The sequence below is a fragment of the Lissotriton helveticus genome, chromosome 1_1 (assembly GCF_964261635.1).
Source record: "Lissotriton helveticus chromosome 1_1, aLisHel1.1, whole genome shotgun sequence".
Lineage (NCBI taxonomy): Eukaryota > Metazoa > Chordata > Amphibia > Caudata > Salamandridae > Lissotriton > Lissotriton helveticus.
Window position 1 is genome coordinate 241,786,132 of NC_136057.1, and position 20,377 is coordinate 241,806,508.

Consider the following 20,377-nt stretch of genomic DNA (forward strand, 5'->3'; position numbering starts at 1 on the left):
TATCCAGGCTGAGGCAACGAAGGGTGTCAGTCGGGAGAACAATGGGGCAGCTTTGAGTTTCATGTCTCTGAGGGTGCAAGAAGGAGGTGGTAAATCTTAAACATTGACAATATTCCTAGTCTTCCAGGAGGTTGGTACTCGGGTAAACCTCACCCCGGAATATTCCTGAACCTTTCCCTATTTAGTTACCGTATGAATTTACTCATGGGTGCACGTCTTTCTTGGTTGCTTATTCGGGGTGCCGGTTGGAGTCATATTTTGTCATACTGCAATAACCCGCCAAGTTTCTGCTTCAGGCCACCCTCCCAGTCGCCGGGTTCAGAGAGAGAGAGAGACGTTTCTAAGTAAGGGAGTGCTATATCTTTGTTTGTTCATCGTGTATAGGTACCATGTTCAGACCTCTCTTCCCCATTCCATCGGCCGTTCGATCATCATTTGAGTCATACAAAAAACATTTCTCTTATAACTCCAAACGTGTGCAACGTGTATTCAGTCGAGCTATACACATCAGGGCATACACGCGTGCATTCATATCACACAAATTCGTCACGTTCTCAGGGCAGTCCCCAATAGACAATATACTATTTTTCCTTGCGGAACCATGGCGTGTTGCGTGGGTCTTCTCCATACTCTAGTCGACGTTCCGATGTGACCTGCAGAAAAGAAGGGGAAAAGAAGGGGTGGGGGCAGCGTTTCATAACACATCAGCGCGTATAAACCCGAAAATGCTTTTACTTACCACATACTCGACCTATCTTCCACGGGATGCAGTCCCTTTCATCTCGGCGTTTAAGCCCAGAGGGACCGGTTGCTTTACGTTGCACAAAAACAAAAATACATATATAAAAATACACACACAACAAAACCTGGATCCTTCACATTTGCAATATTTCTGTGTACTTTGCCTTTTTAACCTTTAAGTAATCGAGTTGCCTCATTCCTTCTGTATTTTACTTATATCGGAAACAGTGGCCATTTATTCGAAACTTACCAATCTAAGCGCTACAACTATGTTTGTTTTTTCAAAAAACCTTTATTCAAAAATGTTGGTGCACAAATACGGGTCTACAACCACGTGGGCCGGCCACGGAGCAGACTGGAACTGTACATGAGGGGATATTTATTTGAACGGAGTCGGTGACCGTTGATTTCATAAAGGTGCGAAAAGTGCGATAAAATCATATCGAAAATTCATTGTGTCGAAAATTCGAACTTTCAATAATACGGTAATCAATGACGCGTCAGAACTTAACATCAATTCATTGTCCAAGTGTTCAATCAGTACCCGTCCCCTCCCGCCATGCGATTAAGGCTGAGCAACCGGAACACAACAGGGAGTTGCGAGTTTCATTTGTACCGGCGCCATTTTGGGTGAGGTCAGGCAGGTCCAAGTATAGTCAAAATGTCTCCACCAGTTCGTGGTTGGACCAGAGCCTCTTTCCGCAGTCCAAAAGCTTCGTTAAAGGGCAACAGAAGGGGCCGTCGACATGAACCATCAGTCAAAGGGGGAGGGAGGCAACAATCTTTCCTACCGGGTCATACTGGTGTTCCACCGGAACTGATCAAATTGGTAGTCTGCATGATTTTGGTCATTCAAACTGAGGCTGGCACCAGCATGAGAGCGCCGACGTCTCGTGGCTACGTCTTGGTCGTTCCGTGGGCAATCATGGCAGTCATTCCCCATCGCGGGGGTCGGGGGCCCCTGCAGCTCTCATAGAATCTTCAAAGCTGAGGAGAACGCTTCTGGACTGGGGATTCATTTTCTAGCTGGCAAGCGACCTGGCCATCCTTGCACGCCAGGCCCAATCTCCCAAGAGTCGACCGTTATTTTATGAGTTCCGCGGCAACCGGCAGTCGCTGGATCGCAAGAGTGGACGAACCCTTGTCGGATGAGTGGAGCGTTGGGGGTGCAGCTGAGGGGCCTCCACCTGAGGAGGTGGGAGAGGCTCGTCCGCGTCGCCTCTCCCTCCCAGTGCACCCCACGCCGTCTTTTGGCGCTGACATTCGTGATGGCCGGACCAGGCGATGAGAGGGGGGGGTCGGAGGCATAAGCAAGACATCCCCCCCCCCCGTGGCCTGCAAGGCGCCAGAAGAAGAGGATGGGAAGACCAGTACATTCCGGGCCATCCACTCCACGACCTCTCCGGCCGATGGCATTCGTGATGGCCGGACCAGGCGATGAGAGAGGGGGGGGGTCAGAGGCATAAGCAAGACATCCCCCCCGTGGCCTGCAAGGCGTCAGAAGAGGAGGATGGGAAGACCAGCACATTCCGGGCCATCCACCCCACGGCCTCTCCGGCCGATGGCGGTCAGCCGGGCCCCGCCCTGCACGTGTCGAGGCCTCGTCTTCCGGACGGGCTTTACCGTGGACCTGTTGCACTTCGGGAGCTTCCGGAATGGGCGTAGGTATCTGCTGACTTGTATCTATCTTGTGTTACCGTTATTGGGCGTGGCGGGCGGTGGGACAGACATGTTTGGAGCAGTGAGGGGCGGCGGAGCCTAGCTACCTCGTGGCTGCCGTGATATCAAGCTTGGCTTCTCTCACCACTTTCATGTTTCTTATTGCGGGCTATTTCTATCGTTTCTTATTTCTAGCGAAGTCAAAAACTCATCAGTGGCCTACTGATTTTGCTCTATTTCTTTTTTCCTTCCTTTTCTAGTGTGTTTTTGCGCTAAAGTTTCTGTTAACAGGATACGGTGGTTACTTTATATTTTACATATGTCCTTTTTATTAGGGGCGCCCTCCGGTTGAGCCAGATGATCTACCTCTAATAAATGGTCCGGGTGGAACTAGTTTACCAATCAGTGGGGAGTAGATAGGCATGACAGATTACAACGGGGGACAAAGGTCCGCATTACCTACCCTTCACTACTTGCAAAGACTAGACAGAATATTTCTATTCCACAATATTTGCAAACTGGGAATACCTCAAAAGAACTATTCCTTGAACAATAAATGTCCAGACAATCAATCAATCAGTGGGGAGAAAAAAACAGGCATGACGGATTACAACGGGGACAAAAGTCTGCATTACCTATCCTTCGCTATCTGCAAAGGGAGACAGAATATTCCTATTCTTCTCTGTTTGCAAACAGAGAATGTCTCAAAGAGAACCAATACTTCAAGTAGCAACCAAGGCTAAATGAACCAATCAATGAACAATACCAGTATTTAAATACCGATTCCAATATAAACAATCAATCAATCAGATGGATAAAGCCATCCTATCAATCAGACGTAAAGACGTCCTACTTAACCTTACCCGGACCGGACCGTGCGGACAGTTCTTCGCCTTCCCTTTCCAGCGCCCGATCGTTCTCTTACTCCATGTTTCTCCCACACCATTCCTGTGGGATCCCAGTCAGGACAGTAGGTCGCTTGAGAGAGGTCCGTTCGGAATCGGTGAAGTTCATTCAATCGGCAGCCGGACGAGGGCCCTCTCAAGGCAGGTATACTCCAATCGTTCAGATGTTCACCCCATCGTCTGGACCTCTCTTACCGGACCTTATGTCGCTGATGGGCCCCGCGTTGGGATGCCAATTGAGGAAAAACAGCCCAAATTACAACCGATGCCCAGGCTGCTGGCACAAGACGCCTCTTAGTTCCCATTACGATCAGTTACCAAATAAAGAGACGGGCGCTGGAAGCGGGAGCACAAGAACAGAGTTTTATTTCTCATGAGGAGAGCCTGTCATTTCGGACACGCGCACAATGTCTTCAAGAGGTGCTCTAACAAGTTTCTCTGAGGTTCCGTCTTTTATACACAGGTTTATGATATACAAACATTCCTTATTGTAATAAAGAAACTTTGAAGTACGAGAAGGCATGTTTGGAATCCCAGCTTCAGGCCTATTCCCACACATGTCGCTCGGGTGTCGTTTCCCCTCCCAAATGTAACATGTGATTGTAATCTTGCAGCCGCACATTCCAACAGGACACAAGGGCAAGGGGGGGTGGTCAGATCTAAGGTTGGACAGGCGATAAGATCGGACACTTCAGTTGGTGTAACACGTTTTGCTATGCGGGCCAGGGGGGGTACATCCATGAGGCTTTGTTTTATGACTTGGGACCGGGTCGAGAGGCCAGATGTAGCCAGGGGGGGGTGGTCATCAGAAGAGGGGAAGGGTGTTCCTGGGAGGAATGCAGGGGGTGTCGGTCAGGCAGGGGTGTCACTTTTAGAGCAGGGTCGCGCAGAGGGTTTATGGCCTATGTATGAGAGAGCGGGGGTGTTCAACGGGGGGGGGTGCTGGGGATTTTAACAAACGGGCAGAGAGGCCTTGGTGCCTAAAATGGCTGTCGTGTACGTGCGTGCATGGGCCTATGCTGGTGGGATGATGCGGTCAATGCTTCGCGGTATTCGTTCTGCTTACAGCGAGGGGTATGGTGAACACAAATGAACGCCGCTTATGTACATATACATTGTCATTTTCCACAGAGTGTCTCCCTTTGCAGATAGCGAAGGATAGGTAATGCAGACTTTTGTCCCCGTTGTAATCCGTCATGCCTATCTACTCCCCACTGATTGGTAAACTAGTTCCACCCGGACCATTTATTAGAGGTAGATCATCTGGCTCAACCGGAGGGCGCCCCTAATAAAAAGGACATATGTAAAATATAAAGTAACCACCGTATCCTGTTAACAGAAACTTTAGCGCAAAAACACACTAGAAAAGGAAGGAAAAAAGAAATAGAGCAAAATCAGTAGGCCACTGATGAGTTTTTGACTTCGCTAGAAATAAGAAACGTTAGAAATAGCCCGCAATAAGAAACATGAAAGTGGTGAGAGAAGCCAAGCTTGATATCACGGCAGCCACGAGGTAGCTAGGCTCCGCCGCCCCTCACTGCTCCAAACATGTCTGTCCCACCGCCCGCCACGCCCAATAACGGTAACACAAGATAGATACAAGTCAGCAGATACCTACGCCCATGCAGGCCACGGGGGGATGTCTTGCTTATGCCTCTGACCCCCCCCTCTCTCATCGCCTGGTCCGGCCATCACGAATGCCATCGGCCGGAGATGTCGTGGAGTGGATGGCCCGGAATGTACTGGTCTTTCCATCCTCTTCTTCTGGCGCCTTGCAGGCCACGGGGGGGGGATGTCTTGCTTATGCCTCCGACCCCCCCCTCTCATCGCCTGGTCCGGCCATCACGAATGTCAGCGCCAAAAGACGGCGTGGGGTGCACTGGGAGGGAGAGGCGACGCGGACGAGCCTCTCCCACCTCCTCAGGTGGAGGCCCCTCAGCTGCACCCCCAACGCTCCACTCATCCAACAAGGGTTCGTCCACTCTTGCGATCCAGCGACTGCCGGTTGCCGCGGAACTCATAAAATAACGGTCGACTCTTGGGAGATTGGGCCTGGCGTGCAAGGATGGCCAGGTCGCTTGCCAGCTAGAAAATGAATCCCCATTCCAGAAGCGTTCTCCTCAGCTTTGAAGATTCTATGAGAGCTGCAGGGGCCCCCGACCCCCGCGATGGGGAATGACTGCCATGATTGCCCACGGAACGACCAAGACGTGGCCACGAGACGTCGGCGCTCTCATGCTGGCGCCAGCCTCAGTTTGAATGACCAAAATCCTGCAGACTACCAATTTGATCAGTTCCGGTGGAACACCAGTATGACCCGGTAGGAAAGATTGTTGCCTCCCTCCCCCCTTTGACTGATGGTTCATGTCGACGGCCCCTTCTGTTGCCCTTTAACGAAGCTTTTGGACTGCGGAAAGAGGCTCTGGTCCAACCACGAACTGGTGGAGACATTTTGACTATACTTGGACCTGCCTGACCTCACCCAAAATGGCGCCGGTACAAATGAAACTCGCAACTCCCTGTTGTGTTCCGGTTGCTCAGCCTTAATCGTATGGCGGGAGGGGACGGGTACTGATTGAACACTTGGACAATGAATTGATGTTAAGTTCTGACGCGTCATTGATTACCGTATTATTGAAAGTTCGAATTTTCGACACTTATGGTACTTGCCCACAATGAATTTTCGATATCATTTTATCGCACTTTTCGCACCTTTATGAAATCAACGGTCACCGACTCCGTTCAAATAAATATCCCCTCATGTACAGTTCCAGTCTGCTCTGTGGCCGGCCCACGTGGTCGTAGACCCGTATTTGTGCACCAACATTTTTGAATAAAGGTTTTTTGAAAAAACAAACATAGTTGTAGCGCTTAGATTGGTAAGTTTCGAATAAATGGCCACGGTTTCCGATATGAGTAAAATACAGGTGGAATGAGCCGATTACTTAAAGGTTAAAAAGGCAAAGTACACAGAAATATTGCAAATGTGAAGGATCCAGGTTTTGTTGTGTGTGTATTTTTTTATATGTATTTTTGTTTTTGTGCAACGTAAAGCAACCGGTCCCTCTGGGCTTAAACGCCGAGATGAAAGGGACTGCATCCCGCGGAAGATAGGTCGAGTATGTGGTAAGTAAAAGCATTTTCGGGTTATACGCGCTGATGTGTTATGAAACGCTCCCCCACCCCTTCTTTTCCCCTTCTTTTCTGCAGGTCACATCGGAACGTTGACTAGAGTATGGAGAAGACCCACGCAACACGCCATGGTTCCGCACGGAAAAATAGTATATTGTCTATTGGGGACTGCCCTGAGAACGTGACGAATTTGTGTGATATGAATGCACGCGTGTATGCCCTGATGTGTATAGCTCGACTGAATACACGTTGCACACGTTTGGAGTGATAAGAGAAAGTTTTTTTGTATGACTCAAATGATGATCGAACGGCCGATGGAATGGGGAAGAGAGGTCTGAACATGGTACCTATACACGACGAACAAACAAAGATATAGCACTCCCTTACTTAGAAACGTCTCTCTCTCTCTGAACCCGGCGACTGGGAGGGTGGCCTGAAGCAGAAACTTGGCGGGTTATTGCAGTATGACAAAATATGACTCCAACCAGCACCCCGAATAAGCAACCAAGAAAGACGTGCACCCATGAGTAAATTCATACGGTAACTAAATAGGGAAAGGTTCAGGAATATTCCGGGGTGAGGTTTACCCGAGTACCCTCCTCCTGGAAGACTAGGAATATTGTCAATGTTTAAGATTTACCACCTCCTTCTTGCACCCTCAGAGACATGAAACTCAAAGCTGCCCCATTGTTCTCCCGACTGACACCCTTCGTTGCCTCTGCCTGGATACCCATTCGCTAAAAATGATTCGAAGATCCCACCGTGAGTATTAGCCTGACCAGGTTAGTTCCCGAACAATTGACAAAGGTGTAAGTATTTGCAACCGAGGCCACCAGCAAAGGCAGCCAGATGAATCAAGTAGGATACTAAGGATGCGCAGCATGCAGGAAGAAATGTTTTTTTTGGGCCAAATATTGTTCTATGTTTTGTCTTGGATGTTTGTATATAATACCTGTACTATCCCTCCTCCCCGCCTGAATTCATGTGTACATAATGTATGGATCTACGTCGTCCCTCAGCCTGTGTTTCTGTATAACTTGACCCCTGCTGTTCTGTGTTGTGGGCGCACTAAATGGCCTATTATTGTACACGTCTCTCTCTCTCTTTCTCTCTCTCTCTCCATGTCATACGTGTACCGAATAGTTCATTTAAAATGCGGACGACTCTCTCTCTCTCTCTGAGGGTCCCCCTGTTCCCTCCTCCTTTGTGTGGTAACGTTGTGCTCGCCGGCACAAACCCAATTGGTTTTCGAACACAAAGGTGTTCGGCAAAATTGACAGAAACTAAAACAATTGTAACTTGCCATATTACTACCTCTCCTTTCTGTAAAATGATGGAACTTGAATTGGCTAAGAAGGAAAGGACAGGTAAGACGACTGATGTCCCCTAATCTGGCCTTTTTATAGGTGGACTATATGTCAGTGGCCCTCTGTTCTCGGTTCACTAGAAACACGATCCCCAATGCCCAGATTGCCCCACCTCTCTGCTCCCAAGTACGGACGTCCAAAGCGTCCTCGTTTCTCCCGATTGACCCCAGCTCCATATCCCGAAGTATAACTGATGACCCTGATTAACTGTTGCTCCCGAGAAATGAATGTTTAGCCTCTGTCCCTCTCTCATGAGGATTGAAGACTGCCAGGGCTTGGGTTAGAAAGACGAGTCTCTACTGAAGGATCCGATTTCGAGTGTGATGGAATACGCAGTTGATAGGAGTCTGACTTCTCTCCATATACGTCATGAACGAACGCCAAATAGACTTAGTACAAACCCAGTAGAAATGCCCGCACACGTACTCCATAGTGATAACTTCTGACCGTGACCGATGAACGTATTCCCAACTACTTAAGAGTGGGGGCGGAATTGAAATGTATAAATGTCTTCTCCTGCCAGTTCTCTAAAGCTTGTTTTGTACCCATTCAAAGATACACAATCACCGGAGGAGAGGGGCCGGACGTGACGCACAGCCTAGCCGCAGATCAGGAAGCACATGCAACCTCGACCAAAGGTGGAGCCGCAGAGCAACGAGACGCGGGACGAGGCACTACTCTCAAACACGGAAAACGAAAGGATGGAGGGCTGCCTTGAAGCCCTCTGCTTGCTGACCCACGCGTGCCAGAAGTCCCCGTCCCTTTGAGCCCGATTGATGGGCCTGCCTGCTTGTTATCCTTTGCTCCCTTGGTTTGTCTCAAAGATCTGATCCCACTCCGCCCTCTCTTCCCTCGAGTAACCGACCACCCCCCCCTTTTTTTCTTTCACATGGATTTTGACTCAGCGAAGAAGAGCAGCATTTAGGTAGAATAGGGTTTGCCACGGAAGGAGAAAGAAATGCAGGTACCCAGCATGAGGCACCCTTAAGAAGATTAGTTAGGAAACAGGACTGTGGTCTAACAGCCGAGGACAGATCGCACCCTGCTACGTGTAAGGATGGAACCGAGCTGGACCTATAGCTCCACCGCCGGTGCTCAACAGCGCCAACGGAAGAACACGAACTACTAGAGCCTACCAGTGATGGCTCGCTGCTAAAGAGACACTGTGGCGAAGACCCCCCCTCCCCTTCCTGAACTTCCTACCCCCCCCCTTTGACCACTTGCTTGTATTGAACTGAATTCCTCCCTCAACCACTTTGTATTGCTTTCAAAATGTTTGATCGGTCACTTCTAACTGTACATTGATACCGCCGGAGAGAGAGTCAGAACATGGTTCCATAATGTGTCGGAACATTTCCTTGATTGACTCCGACTGAGTTGTATACCGATCTCTAGACTCATATATATATCACGACAAATGTAAATTCACATGTATTGCACCTCGTCCATCGCATCGACTGCACATGGTTATATGCAATACGCCAGTATTGACAAACGCTATTTCATTGACCACACATGGCTACATGTACACCCCATCAGTTAGGATAAACACGGAAATGTACTAACTTATGTTAAAAAGCGGCGACTGTGGAAAATGACAATGTATATGTACATAAGCGGCGTTCATTTGTGTTCACCATACCCCTCGCTGTAAGCAGAACGAATACCGCGAAGCATTGACCGCATCATCCCACCAGCATAGGCCCATGCACGCACGTACACGACAGCCATTTTAGGCACCAAGGCCTCTCTGCCTGTTTGTTAAAATCCCTAGCACCCCCCCGTTGAACACCCCCGCTCTCTCATACATAGGCCATAAACCCCTCTCCCTCTGCGCGACCCTGTTCTAAAAGTGACACCCCTGCCTGACCGACACCCCCTGCATTCCTCCCAGGAACACCCTTCCCCTCTTCTGATGACCCCCCCCCCCCCGGCTACACCTGGCCTCTCGACCCGGTCCCAAGTCATAAAACAAAGCCTCATGGATGTACCCCCCCCTGGCCCCGCATAGCAAAACGTGACACACCAACTGAAGTGTCCGATCTTATCGCCTGTCCAACCTTAGATCTGACCACCCCCCCTTGCCCTCGTGTCCTGTTGGAATGTCCGGCTGCAAGATTACAATCACATGTTACATTTGGGAGGGAAACGACATCCGAGCGACATGTGTGGGAATAGGCCTGAAGCTGGGATTCCAAACATGCCTTCTCGTACTTCAAAGTTTCTTTATTACAATAAGGAATGTTTGTACATCATAAACCTGTGTATAAAAGACGGAACCTCAGAGAAACTTGTTAGAGCACCTCTTGAAGACATTGTGCGCGTGTCCGAAATGACAGGCTCTCCTCATGAGAAATAAAACTCTGTTCTTGCGCTCCCGCTTCCAGCGCCCGTCTCTTTATTTGGTAACTGATCGTAATGGGAACTAAGAGGCGTCTCGTGCCAGCAGCCTGGGCATCGTTGTAATTTGGGCTGTTTTTCCTCAGATGCCATTGGGCTAAGAAGATAGGGGAAGAGGATATGGATCAATTTATGTATATTGCACTAGGAAGGAAAATCTTTGTCTCGACTAACCCTAAGGTCTAACACTATAAAACTATTTTTAATTTATATTTTATCCTAGAAAAGCTTTTTGCATGGGGAAAACGGAAAATGATAAGTGCGACAGGTGCGGTCATGGTCCTGCTGAAGCAATACAGGTGTTCTATGGTTGTCAAAATTGCAGCCTTTAAAGAAATAAATAGAGGATTTTTGTTCCGGAAGTGTTTTGGGAAGGAGATCTCTATCAGCCTACTTATGATGCTTCTGGGATATGACGAAATTATCTTGGGTGCAGTAGCTTGGTTGGAGGGAGCACTAGATAGAAAGATTCAGATCAACGTACATATCAGACTTGGTTCACCCAACTACTGAGTATATACAATTGGAATCATAGACCATCTAAGTAGTGGACAGTAAGATCTGGTCCCCTATGAGCAACTAGTTAATTGGGGGTTTAGGGAATAGAAATTGGTTCACTTCTGATTTTTAAGGGGGAGTAAGGGCCATACAGGGTTGCACTCTCTTACGTTATCTAATGGTAAAGTCATCCTCAAATCAGTTTCAAAGGTTTCAAGGGTATGTGTATATAATATAATGTAATGAATTGATTCTCTAGTCTGTACTTTCTGGTAATAGTGTGCTATATCCAAATATTTTTATGTTCAGATGAACCCCAAAGCCTGCTGCTGTTTTAATTCTGTTCTAATACTACCTTGCTGCATCATGAAATATGTATAAAGAAGTTTTCTAATGTATCTTAGGATATATATGAAAATTAAGGAATTGACTATCAATTTTCTATTTAATTATTATATATCTGTGATAAATATATATGCTGCATTCTCTGTGTAGTAAAATATATTAAAAAAATTCAAATATATAAACACACTTCTAAAATTGAAATAAATATTTTTTTATAAATTTTCTGAAGTATTGAAACACAATATAACCGTCTGTAAATATATTACGATTTAAAAAAAAATTAAAAACGTGTAGCATAATGATTATGGATGGACCCGTAGATTTAGACTAGGATTTTCTGACTTAATATAGTGCCTGAGAGCAAAAAAATCCACTGGATTTTTTAGGAGACCCCTCACCAACCAACTTAGTTGAAGGCATGCCTCATCATCGGGTTCCCAGCTGGGCTGCCGAGTTCAACCCAGCTGTGCTTCGATGCCTGGATTACAGCGGAGAGGGTTTTTTTGGATTGTGAGTGTGAAAAGCTTTTGGGGATTGTGAGTGTGAAAATGTGCTCAAAAAGTGGTGCCATTTAAAAGTATATCTAGAATGCCCAACCTGGTACTGATGTATTTATATGGTCCTAGGACATGGTTAAAAACAAGGTGAGATATTGTGAAGATAAAAATTGCTCTTCTATATCTCCTAAATACTGGTCGACATGTCTCAGCCTAGATTATTTTGGTGAGGCTTTCTTCAGGACCAAAGGTTGGTGATGTGGCTCCAAAAATTGGAAGTGGTTACGTGTGTGTGTGTGAGTGATATACAGCACACACACTTTGGTGTGCTGTGAATTAAGTGGCTGAACCTTACTAACGGACGCACATTTGGTAAAATCTGCAAGAAAAGAAGAGACATAAAACATAAAGGACATACACAACAAATATTTATACAAAAAGTCATGCTTTTAAGTTTTGTTTCTCAGTCCTTTGGGACGCTTGTTGCTCACAGAAATGCTCTCTTGCACTTGCATGGTCGGAAACATTCAGGTTGGTCCCAAAATAAAGTGTCATTCATACATACAAATATTATAGACACACATAATAGCCCAATGCCATGCATGGTGAACCGTACTTACGCACATGTGGATCCGTAAGTACGGTTCATCCACTAAACGCACAGCGCACCTTACCACGTGTGCTATATATCACTCACACACACTTGGCTACTTCCAATATTTGCAGCCACATGTTATGTTATGGTATGCTAAAAGTCCCTATTAAGCGCACGTCCACCAAACGGTATCATGGCGCTGAGGATAATAGGGAAGGAGGCGTGGACAGGACATTGGCTTACACATAGGCTTGAGAAAACAACATGGTCTTGAGTAGTTTGTTGAACTGAACATAGGAGGGTGTAGACCTCAGTTCCATAGGAAGTGAATTCTAGGAATGTGGGGCCATGACCGCAAATCTGAGACCCTGTGTTTTTGCGTTTAAATGCTGGGGTAGTCAGTAAGTTCAGGTAAGAGGAGGGCAGCTCAATTGAAATGTTTGTGTCAAATTGATCGTCGATGTCAGTATTTACTAATTCAACTGCAGACTGCCTTATTTTCGCTGCGCTACAAAACCTAACAGAATAAACTCCATCAGTTGAGAAGTTGCTGTGGACTGAAAGTTTAATTACACTGTCCAAAAAGCACCAGAGTTCACTTACCTGTGTCTTTTGATGATTATTCACCTTAAACAAAAGTTACAGAACGATGATCGATTTGACACATAAGTATCAATTGTATTCTAGAATTCTTGAATCTTTGGAAACACAATTTAGGGGTCAACTGTTAAATTTATGATAGTCCTGAAGATGGTCTCATGGACAAATGCATAGACCGAAACATTGACACTCCCACTCTCTTCTGGAAAATAATGTACAATGAGAAGAAGTGTTTACAATAGTGACATTGAAGGATTATACAATTGTATTTATTTTCCTCTTGTTTTATTATTTGTATAACTGTGTAGAACCCATGATAAATTTCAAAACATAAAACTTTTTTCTATATATACCTGTGTTTTGAATATTTATTGTTTTGTGATTGGTTCATTGGTTCATATATCCTCACAAGGAACAAAAACATTTCATAGATGAAAGAATATCTCTCTGGCGAGTTTATCAATAATTCTTGCAGTTAAAAATATATATCAAAGTAATAGAACAGACTATATCAAATAAATCCCTTGAAGGTGCTTTTTACCCGTTCATTTGATTTGCCCAAGCCCTCAAGGGTAGATTGGGTTTCCTATTATATTCAATCTTTTACGTGGGTGGCAGCGTTCACATGTTGGGTACAGTTCATCCCCAGGAGGAGGTTCCTTAGTTCTATCGATCTAGCGCTTTCTTGTGGGTCATTTGGCCAATAGTTGAAATCTCCAATTATGATAATTCTAGCAAGATTGATGACCATTAGGGAGATAATTTCGCCTAGGAGTTGGGGCAAAGAGGGCATGTGGTGTGGGGGTCGATAGAATAAGGTGCAGATAAAAGAGGACTGAGGTGATTCAAATTTCAGTATGAGACTGTCGACTGATGATATGCCTGTTATCCCAAATGATGAAAACTGGAGTCTTTGATGTATGATGGCAGTGGTAACTAGACATAATGTCAAAACAAAAATATCGAATGGCCATAATATCGAAGTCAAAATATAGATTTCACAAAATATCGAATAGACATAATATTGAAGTAAAAAATATCGAAATGCAGGTAAGTAATATCAACTGTCAAAATATCGAAGTACATAATATTGGCATTAAAATATATTGAATTTTTCATAATATCGAAAGTATTTTGAATGTTAATATATGGTTAAAAGTGTATATTATTTTTGTAATGTTTGTTTAATTTTTTTAAGTAATGTATTTTATGTTATTCAGTTTTTGCGCAATTTAATTTTGTAGCCAGTTGTGGGTTTATAGGGGAATAGGGTGAAAAGTAATTTAATTATAGTAAATGAAATATACATTTTTCGGAATTATTAATTATTTTTAATTTAATTTGGTGTTTTAGTTCTGTAGCGGGTTTTGGATTTATAGGGGAATAGGGTGGGAAGTAATTTAATTGTAAGTAAGTAAATATGCATTTTTATTTATCGGTATTGATTATTATTTTAATGCTAATTAATTTTTAATTGGTAATTAATTTGTATTAATAGTCAATTCATTTTTATTAATTGATTAATTGATAATTATGTAAATTGCATTAATTTAATATTCGTAGTGGGTTGTGGTTTTATCGGGGAATAGGGTCGGAAGTAATTTAATTGTAATTAAAAAAAATTGTGTATTGATAATGAATGTATTGTTAATTAATTATTAATGTGTTTATTTTTTTATTATGTATTAACTTTTGGTGTTGAAAATTAATTAGTTGGTAATTAATTATGAATAGGTAATTATTTTTATTAACTAATATGTATTTTTATTTATAATTGAATAATTATTAAATGTTATGTAATTGGTAATTACTTTTAATTATGTTTTATTGGTATTGATATTTCATTTATTTTTATTAAAATTTTAAACCATTACTTTCCCTACTGTTGCACTCACTGGAGTGGGAAAAGTCATTTTTAACCTCCCGCTATCCAAAGTTTCCCATACTGTTGCACTCTCTGGAGTGGGTATAGTAATTTTTACCCCTACACTATCCAACGCTTTCCCTACTGTTGCACTCACTGGAGTGGGAATAGTAATTTTTACCCCTTCTCTATCCAACGCTATCCCTACTGTTGCACTCAATGGAATGGGAATACTAATTTATACCACTACGCTATCCAACGCTTTCCCTACTGTTGCATTCACTGGAGTGGGAATAGTAATTTTTACCCCTATGCTATCCAACGCTTTCCCTACTGTTGCACTCACTGGAGTGGGAATAGTAATTTTTACCCCTATGCTATCCAACACTTTCCCTACTGTTGCACTCACTGGAGTGGGAATATTCATTTTTACCCTCCCACTATCCAATGCTTTCCCTACTGTTGCACTCACTGGAGTGGGAATTGTAATTTTTACCCATACGCTATCCAACGCTGTCCCTACTGTTGCACTCCCTGGAGTGGGAATAGTGATTTTTACCCCTATGCTATCCAACGCTTTTCCTACTGCTGCAATCACTGGAGTGAGAATAGTCATTTTTACCCCTACACTATCCAACGCTTTCCCTACTGTGCAACTCACTGGAGTGGGAATAGTAATTTTTTCCCTCCCGCTATCCAACGCTTTCCCTACTGTTGCATTCACTGGAGTAGGAATAGTAATTTTTACCCCTATGCTATCCAACACTTTCCCTACTGTTGCACTCAGTGGAGTGGGAAAAGTAGTTTTTACCCCTATGCTATCCAACGCTTTCCCTACTGTTGCACTCACTGGAGTAGGAATTGTAATTTGACCCGTACGCTATCCAACGCTTTCCCTACTGTTGCACTCCCTGGAGTGGGAATAGTAATTTTTACCCCTATGCTATCCAACGCTTTTCCTACTGTTGCATTCACTGGAGTGGGAATAGTAATTTTTACCCCTACGCTATCCAACACTTTCCCTACTGTTGCACTCACTTGAGTGAGAATGGTAATTTTTACCCTCCCGCTATCCAACGCTTTCCCTACTGTTGCAAACCTACGCTATCCAACGCTTTACATACTGTTGCACTCTCTGAAGTGGGAATAGTAAATGTTACCCCTCCGCTATCCAACGCTTTCCCTACTGTTGCACTCACAGGAGTGGGAATAGTACTTTTTACCCTCCCACTATCCAACACTTTCCCTACTGTTGTACTCACTGGAGTGGTAATAGTAATGCTCCTGCTATCCTACGCTAAAAATATTGTTTATTTTTTATTAATAATACGTTAATATATATATAAATATATATATTAAAACAAAAATGTATGTTTATTTTTTTAACTTACATTAATCATTTATTATTTTAAGGTTATTGAAGTATTTTTTAATATGTTTTAGTTAATTGTATTTATTATTTGATTCATTTTAAATTACTTTTAAGACATTTTTAAAAATACAACAATATTTTGGATTTTTTTTTTAACTTACCTGTTTGTAGATAGGAATTCGATATTTTGGCATTCGATATTTTGTCCTCAATATTTTTTCAGGTCAATATTTTTCTCCTTGATATTCTGTCAGTGATCCGATGGCAGCAATCCCTTCCCGATCTTGTCATGTGGACGATTGATTTGGAGGATATAGTAGCCGGAGGGTATTGTGGCTAAAATATCAGGAACTGACTCAGCAGTGAGCAATGTTCCAGAAAGTAGAAGGATATCAGGTTTCTCAGAGTCTATGAGCTGGGAGATCTCTAGCTGGTATTTCATCATTGAGCGAGTGTTTAGGTAGCTAATAGCAAGACTCCCTGCGTCATATGTCTGTGAAGCGGGTGAATCCGATGAACTCCTAGCATGGATGGGTGATTCCCTGCGACTAAGTTGGTGAGAGAGCTCTGGATAGGTGTCCCTGTGGGCCAGGATCCCTTCTTTGTTAGCGATAGCCCTGGTCCCAGGTTTGTTAGGCCAATTGACTTGTAGTTGTGTCAATTCAGAGGCCGAGTACATTAAAAAATTGGCAAAATGTATGGCTCATGGCACTGGTTGGCCGTGGAAGGGTGCAGACGGGCTGCGCGGCCACTGGAGAGGTTCATGACAGACAGGAGAGATTGTGAATTGTGATGGCAGATGGCCTACACCATCTTCTTTAGCCTCCATGAGATCTTTAAAGCAATGAAAAAAGGGGATATGATGGAAAACTATCTTTCACCATTCCCCAAATTAGTTCTCACTGGGGCCGATTAACAGAACTAATCTGAGATGAAATGCTAAACTTACTACTTTTGGTATTCAAAGAAGACATTTAGTTGCAGCAAAGTCAGGACTCCTAACTTTACTACTACTAAACTGAGACAAAATCCTAACTTTACGACTTTCAATATTCACAAAAGGCATTTAGTAGTGGTAAAGTTAGGAGTCCCAACTTTACTACTACTAAATACCTTCTGTAAATACCAAAAGTAATACGTTTAGGATTGTATCGCAGATTAGTTCTGTGAATAAGCCCACTGGGTACCTAAGTGTTGGGCAGGATAAAACAGGAGTGCAGATTCTACCCTTGATGACATCAACAAAATGGAATACAACTTCTATTTTTCACCGCAGTTACACAGAAACATTAGAGAACTATGGGGCATATTACCAACGATTAGCGATATTTAACGCTAACGAGGCTTAGCAACGAATTTTTTAACGCTAAGCATCGCCGGAAATTATCGCAGAGATAACTTGCTATTATCAAGGTTTATCTCAGAGGTGATAAAAATCCTCACGCTAACTGCCAAATGAGAGATTATCACTGGATGAAAACCAACAATAATCTCTCGAAGTTTGGAGCTAGCTTGATGATAGGGGCTCACAAACTTAGCCATGATATCCACCTTCCATAGGATATCATGGCTAAGTCAGGAAAATAGCAGGTGTAAAAAAAGCAGTGCTAACCGCGGTTAGCACTGCTTTTTTTATCACTAACCGGGTTAGCGAAATCCTTGACAATAGGAGAAATGTCGCTTAACAACATTTCTCCTATTATTTTCCTCTGGAACGCCCCCTTTGCATCTCATTAGAGATGCAAGGGGAAGCGAAGAGAAAAAGGGTGCTAACATGCAAATTTGCGTGTTAGCACCCTGTTGCTGATAGGGAGATCATTTTATCTCCGCTTTCTTGGCTTTTAAAGCCAAAAAACCTGAGATAAATCCCTTCATAATATGCCCCTATAATTGTACTCTGGTCTCTGGTTCAATAGCTCAAAAAAGCCATGCATATCAAATCAACACATTTTAATTGATGGGTTAAAATTGAAATTCTTTTACTATTTACTTCCAAATTGTTTTATGTAGTAAATTCTGATGCAAGTATATGTCTTGTAATAAGAAGGTCTTGGAATGAATGCATATGGAGACAATTTATCTTCAGAGACAGGCTTTCCTAATGCCTGTTATGAGGGCTTCCTTCATCTCCTGGTTTCGTAGACTATAAATAAGTGGGTTTAACATTGGAATAATCACCATATATAATACTGAGACCACTCTGTCTTTGGCCAGTAAATGGTTTGTGTTGGGCATCCCATACATGAAAACAAGTGTTCCGAAGAATAGGGTGACACAGACAAAGTGGGAGGAACACGTGCTAAATGCCCTCCATCTCCCTGCTGAGGAGGTTATCTTTAAAATTGCTGAAATAATGCAAGCATATGAGACGAGAGTGAAACTGAGGGATGCAACTATAAGGCCACCTGCCACTAAACTGAGCACAACCTCATTCAAGGTGGTATCAGAACATGCAAGCTTCACAACCGGAGGGATATCACAGCAGAAATGAGCAATCTGATTGGATTTGCAGAAGGGCAGAGAGAATGTAAAAACAGCTTGTGTCATTGCATTGAGGACGGCAATTACAAATATCTTAATAAGAAGATAAATACAGGCTTTGTTGCTCATGATGACAGAATATAGCAATGGATTACAAATAGCTGTGTATCGATCATATGCCATGACTGCCAGGAGGAAGACCTCTGTGCTCCCAACGGTAAATAATAAAAACATTTGTGCTACACATCCAGGAAATGAAATGTTCTTCTTTGTTGATAAGAAATTCCGTAGCATAATTGGGACAGTTACTGATGATAAACATATGTCAACAAAGGACAAACAACAGAGTAAGAAGTACATAGGGGTGTGGAGGCAATGTGTTATCCATACCAGCGTTATAATCCCTGTATTGGATACAAGGGTTACAATGTAAACCAAAAGGAAGAATAGAAAGAGTGGAAGCTGCAATGATGGGTCATCAGTAAGTCCCAAAAGAACAAACTCTGTTACCCAGGTCTCGTTGCTTATTTTCATTGCTCCAGATTACAATGTCTACCTGGAAAGAAGGAAACAGGAAGACTATGAAGAGGGGAAGCCTCAATGATCTGTAAATCCCAAAAGCACAAACTCTGTCACCCAGGTCTAGTTGCTTGTTTTCATTGCTCCAGATTACAATGTCTACCTGGAAAGAAGGAAACAGGAAGGAGGAAGACTAGGAAGAGGGGAAGCCTCCATGAACTGTAAATCCCAAAAGCACAAAGCCTGTCATACAGGTCCAAGTGCTTGCTTTTATTTGTTCAGATTACAATATTTACCTGGAAAGAAGGAAACGTGAATGAGTGGTGAGTTACTATGTATAGTGACCAAAGCAATATCTTACAATTAGGAATTTAGAGACACAATTCAATGTGGTTGAATGAAAGCAAATCACAATTTAGAAACATCTAACATTTAGTACTGCTTTATCAGTGAAGCTGTAGCTAGACCCTTTATGATCACCATAAAAATACATTTAAGAAGCACTGCTGAGATAGGGTTTTTGATGCCCTGACCAAATCTTCATTCTATTGAGTACATATTTGGATCATGCAGAAGCTGTGTACTTGTTTTGCCTTCTGGGAAAGCCTATATTCAACACAGCAATGCTGAATTAGTTATGGCGACAAGTCATTCATTAAGGCATTATACCCAATCTGTGTATTAAATTATAGTAAAAAACAGGTAGTAGGTCTGACTTACTTTTTGTCAAAGCTTATGCTAAAGCCAATAGGAATTTATCGATGGGTTGCCAGTACAGTGCTTTAAAGTATTGTGCGATTTCATAGCAGGCAACTAGTTTTGGTATGGTTACCCTCTTGTGAAAAAATCTCTGGTGGATTATTTGCTCTTTGAGAATCCTTATTGTCTGATGTTAAAGCTTATGTGGAATACAGTAGACCTTTGTTGGTTGCGGCGACAAGCCAGTGATTGAAGCTATTACCTGTTTGGTTCATGAGAAAAACTGTGCCAGTGGTCATAGGTCAAATCTATTTATTAGGAATATTTATGGCAAATGCATTTTGCCTGAATTATTTATTGTAAAAATTATATATTGAAGCTTATGAGCCTTTAAGGGTGGATATTTCTTAAACTCTATCAAAACCAGGGATGTGTGGAATCTGCATAATTTGTTTTTGTGTATTTACATGAGAGTATAGGGAAATTGAGCAAAATTACATGAAACGCTAACCCGTCATTTCTCTCTATAATTTGGCGCAACATGCATCCTTGAGTCAATTTTTAGTGCGAGGATGCAGTTAACCAAGAGTCTCGTGAACAACAGCTATTGTTCCTGGTAAATTTGTAATGAAAATTACCATGAATAGCACAGCTTGCAGTAAAGGTTTACCACAAACAGCATATAATTGGCAAAGTGGCATAT

General features: G+C 43.2%; 1 protein-coding gene across 1 annotated transcript in view; it reads right to left on the reverse strand.

Annotated features, from left to right (window-relative positions):
- The window catches only part of LOC144761423 (olfactory receptor OR9H1-like), a 51,078-nt gene extending 32,088 nt beyond the window's left edge, over positions 1 to 18,990 (reverse strand). Inside the window, exons 1-3 of the mRNA XM_078646804.1 lie at positions 18,094 to 18,990; positions 16,332 to 16,383; positions 11,865 to 11,923 (exon numbers count right to left, since the gene is read on the reverse strand). Coding sequence (XP_078502930.1) covers positions 11,865 to 11,923; positions 16,332 to 16,383; positions 18,094 to 18,990 — 1,008 coding nt within the window. The remainder of the gene's footprint in view (positions 1 to 11,864; positions 11,924 to 16,331; positions 16,384 to 18,093) is intronic.
- Positions 18,991 to 20,377: the final 1,387 nt, after the last annotated feature.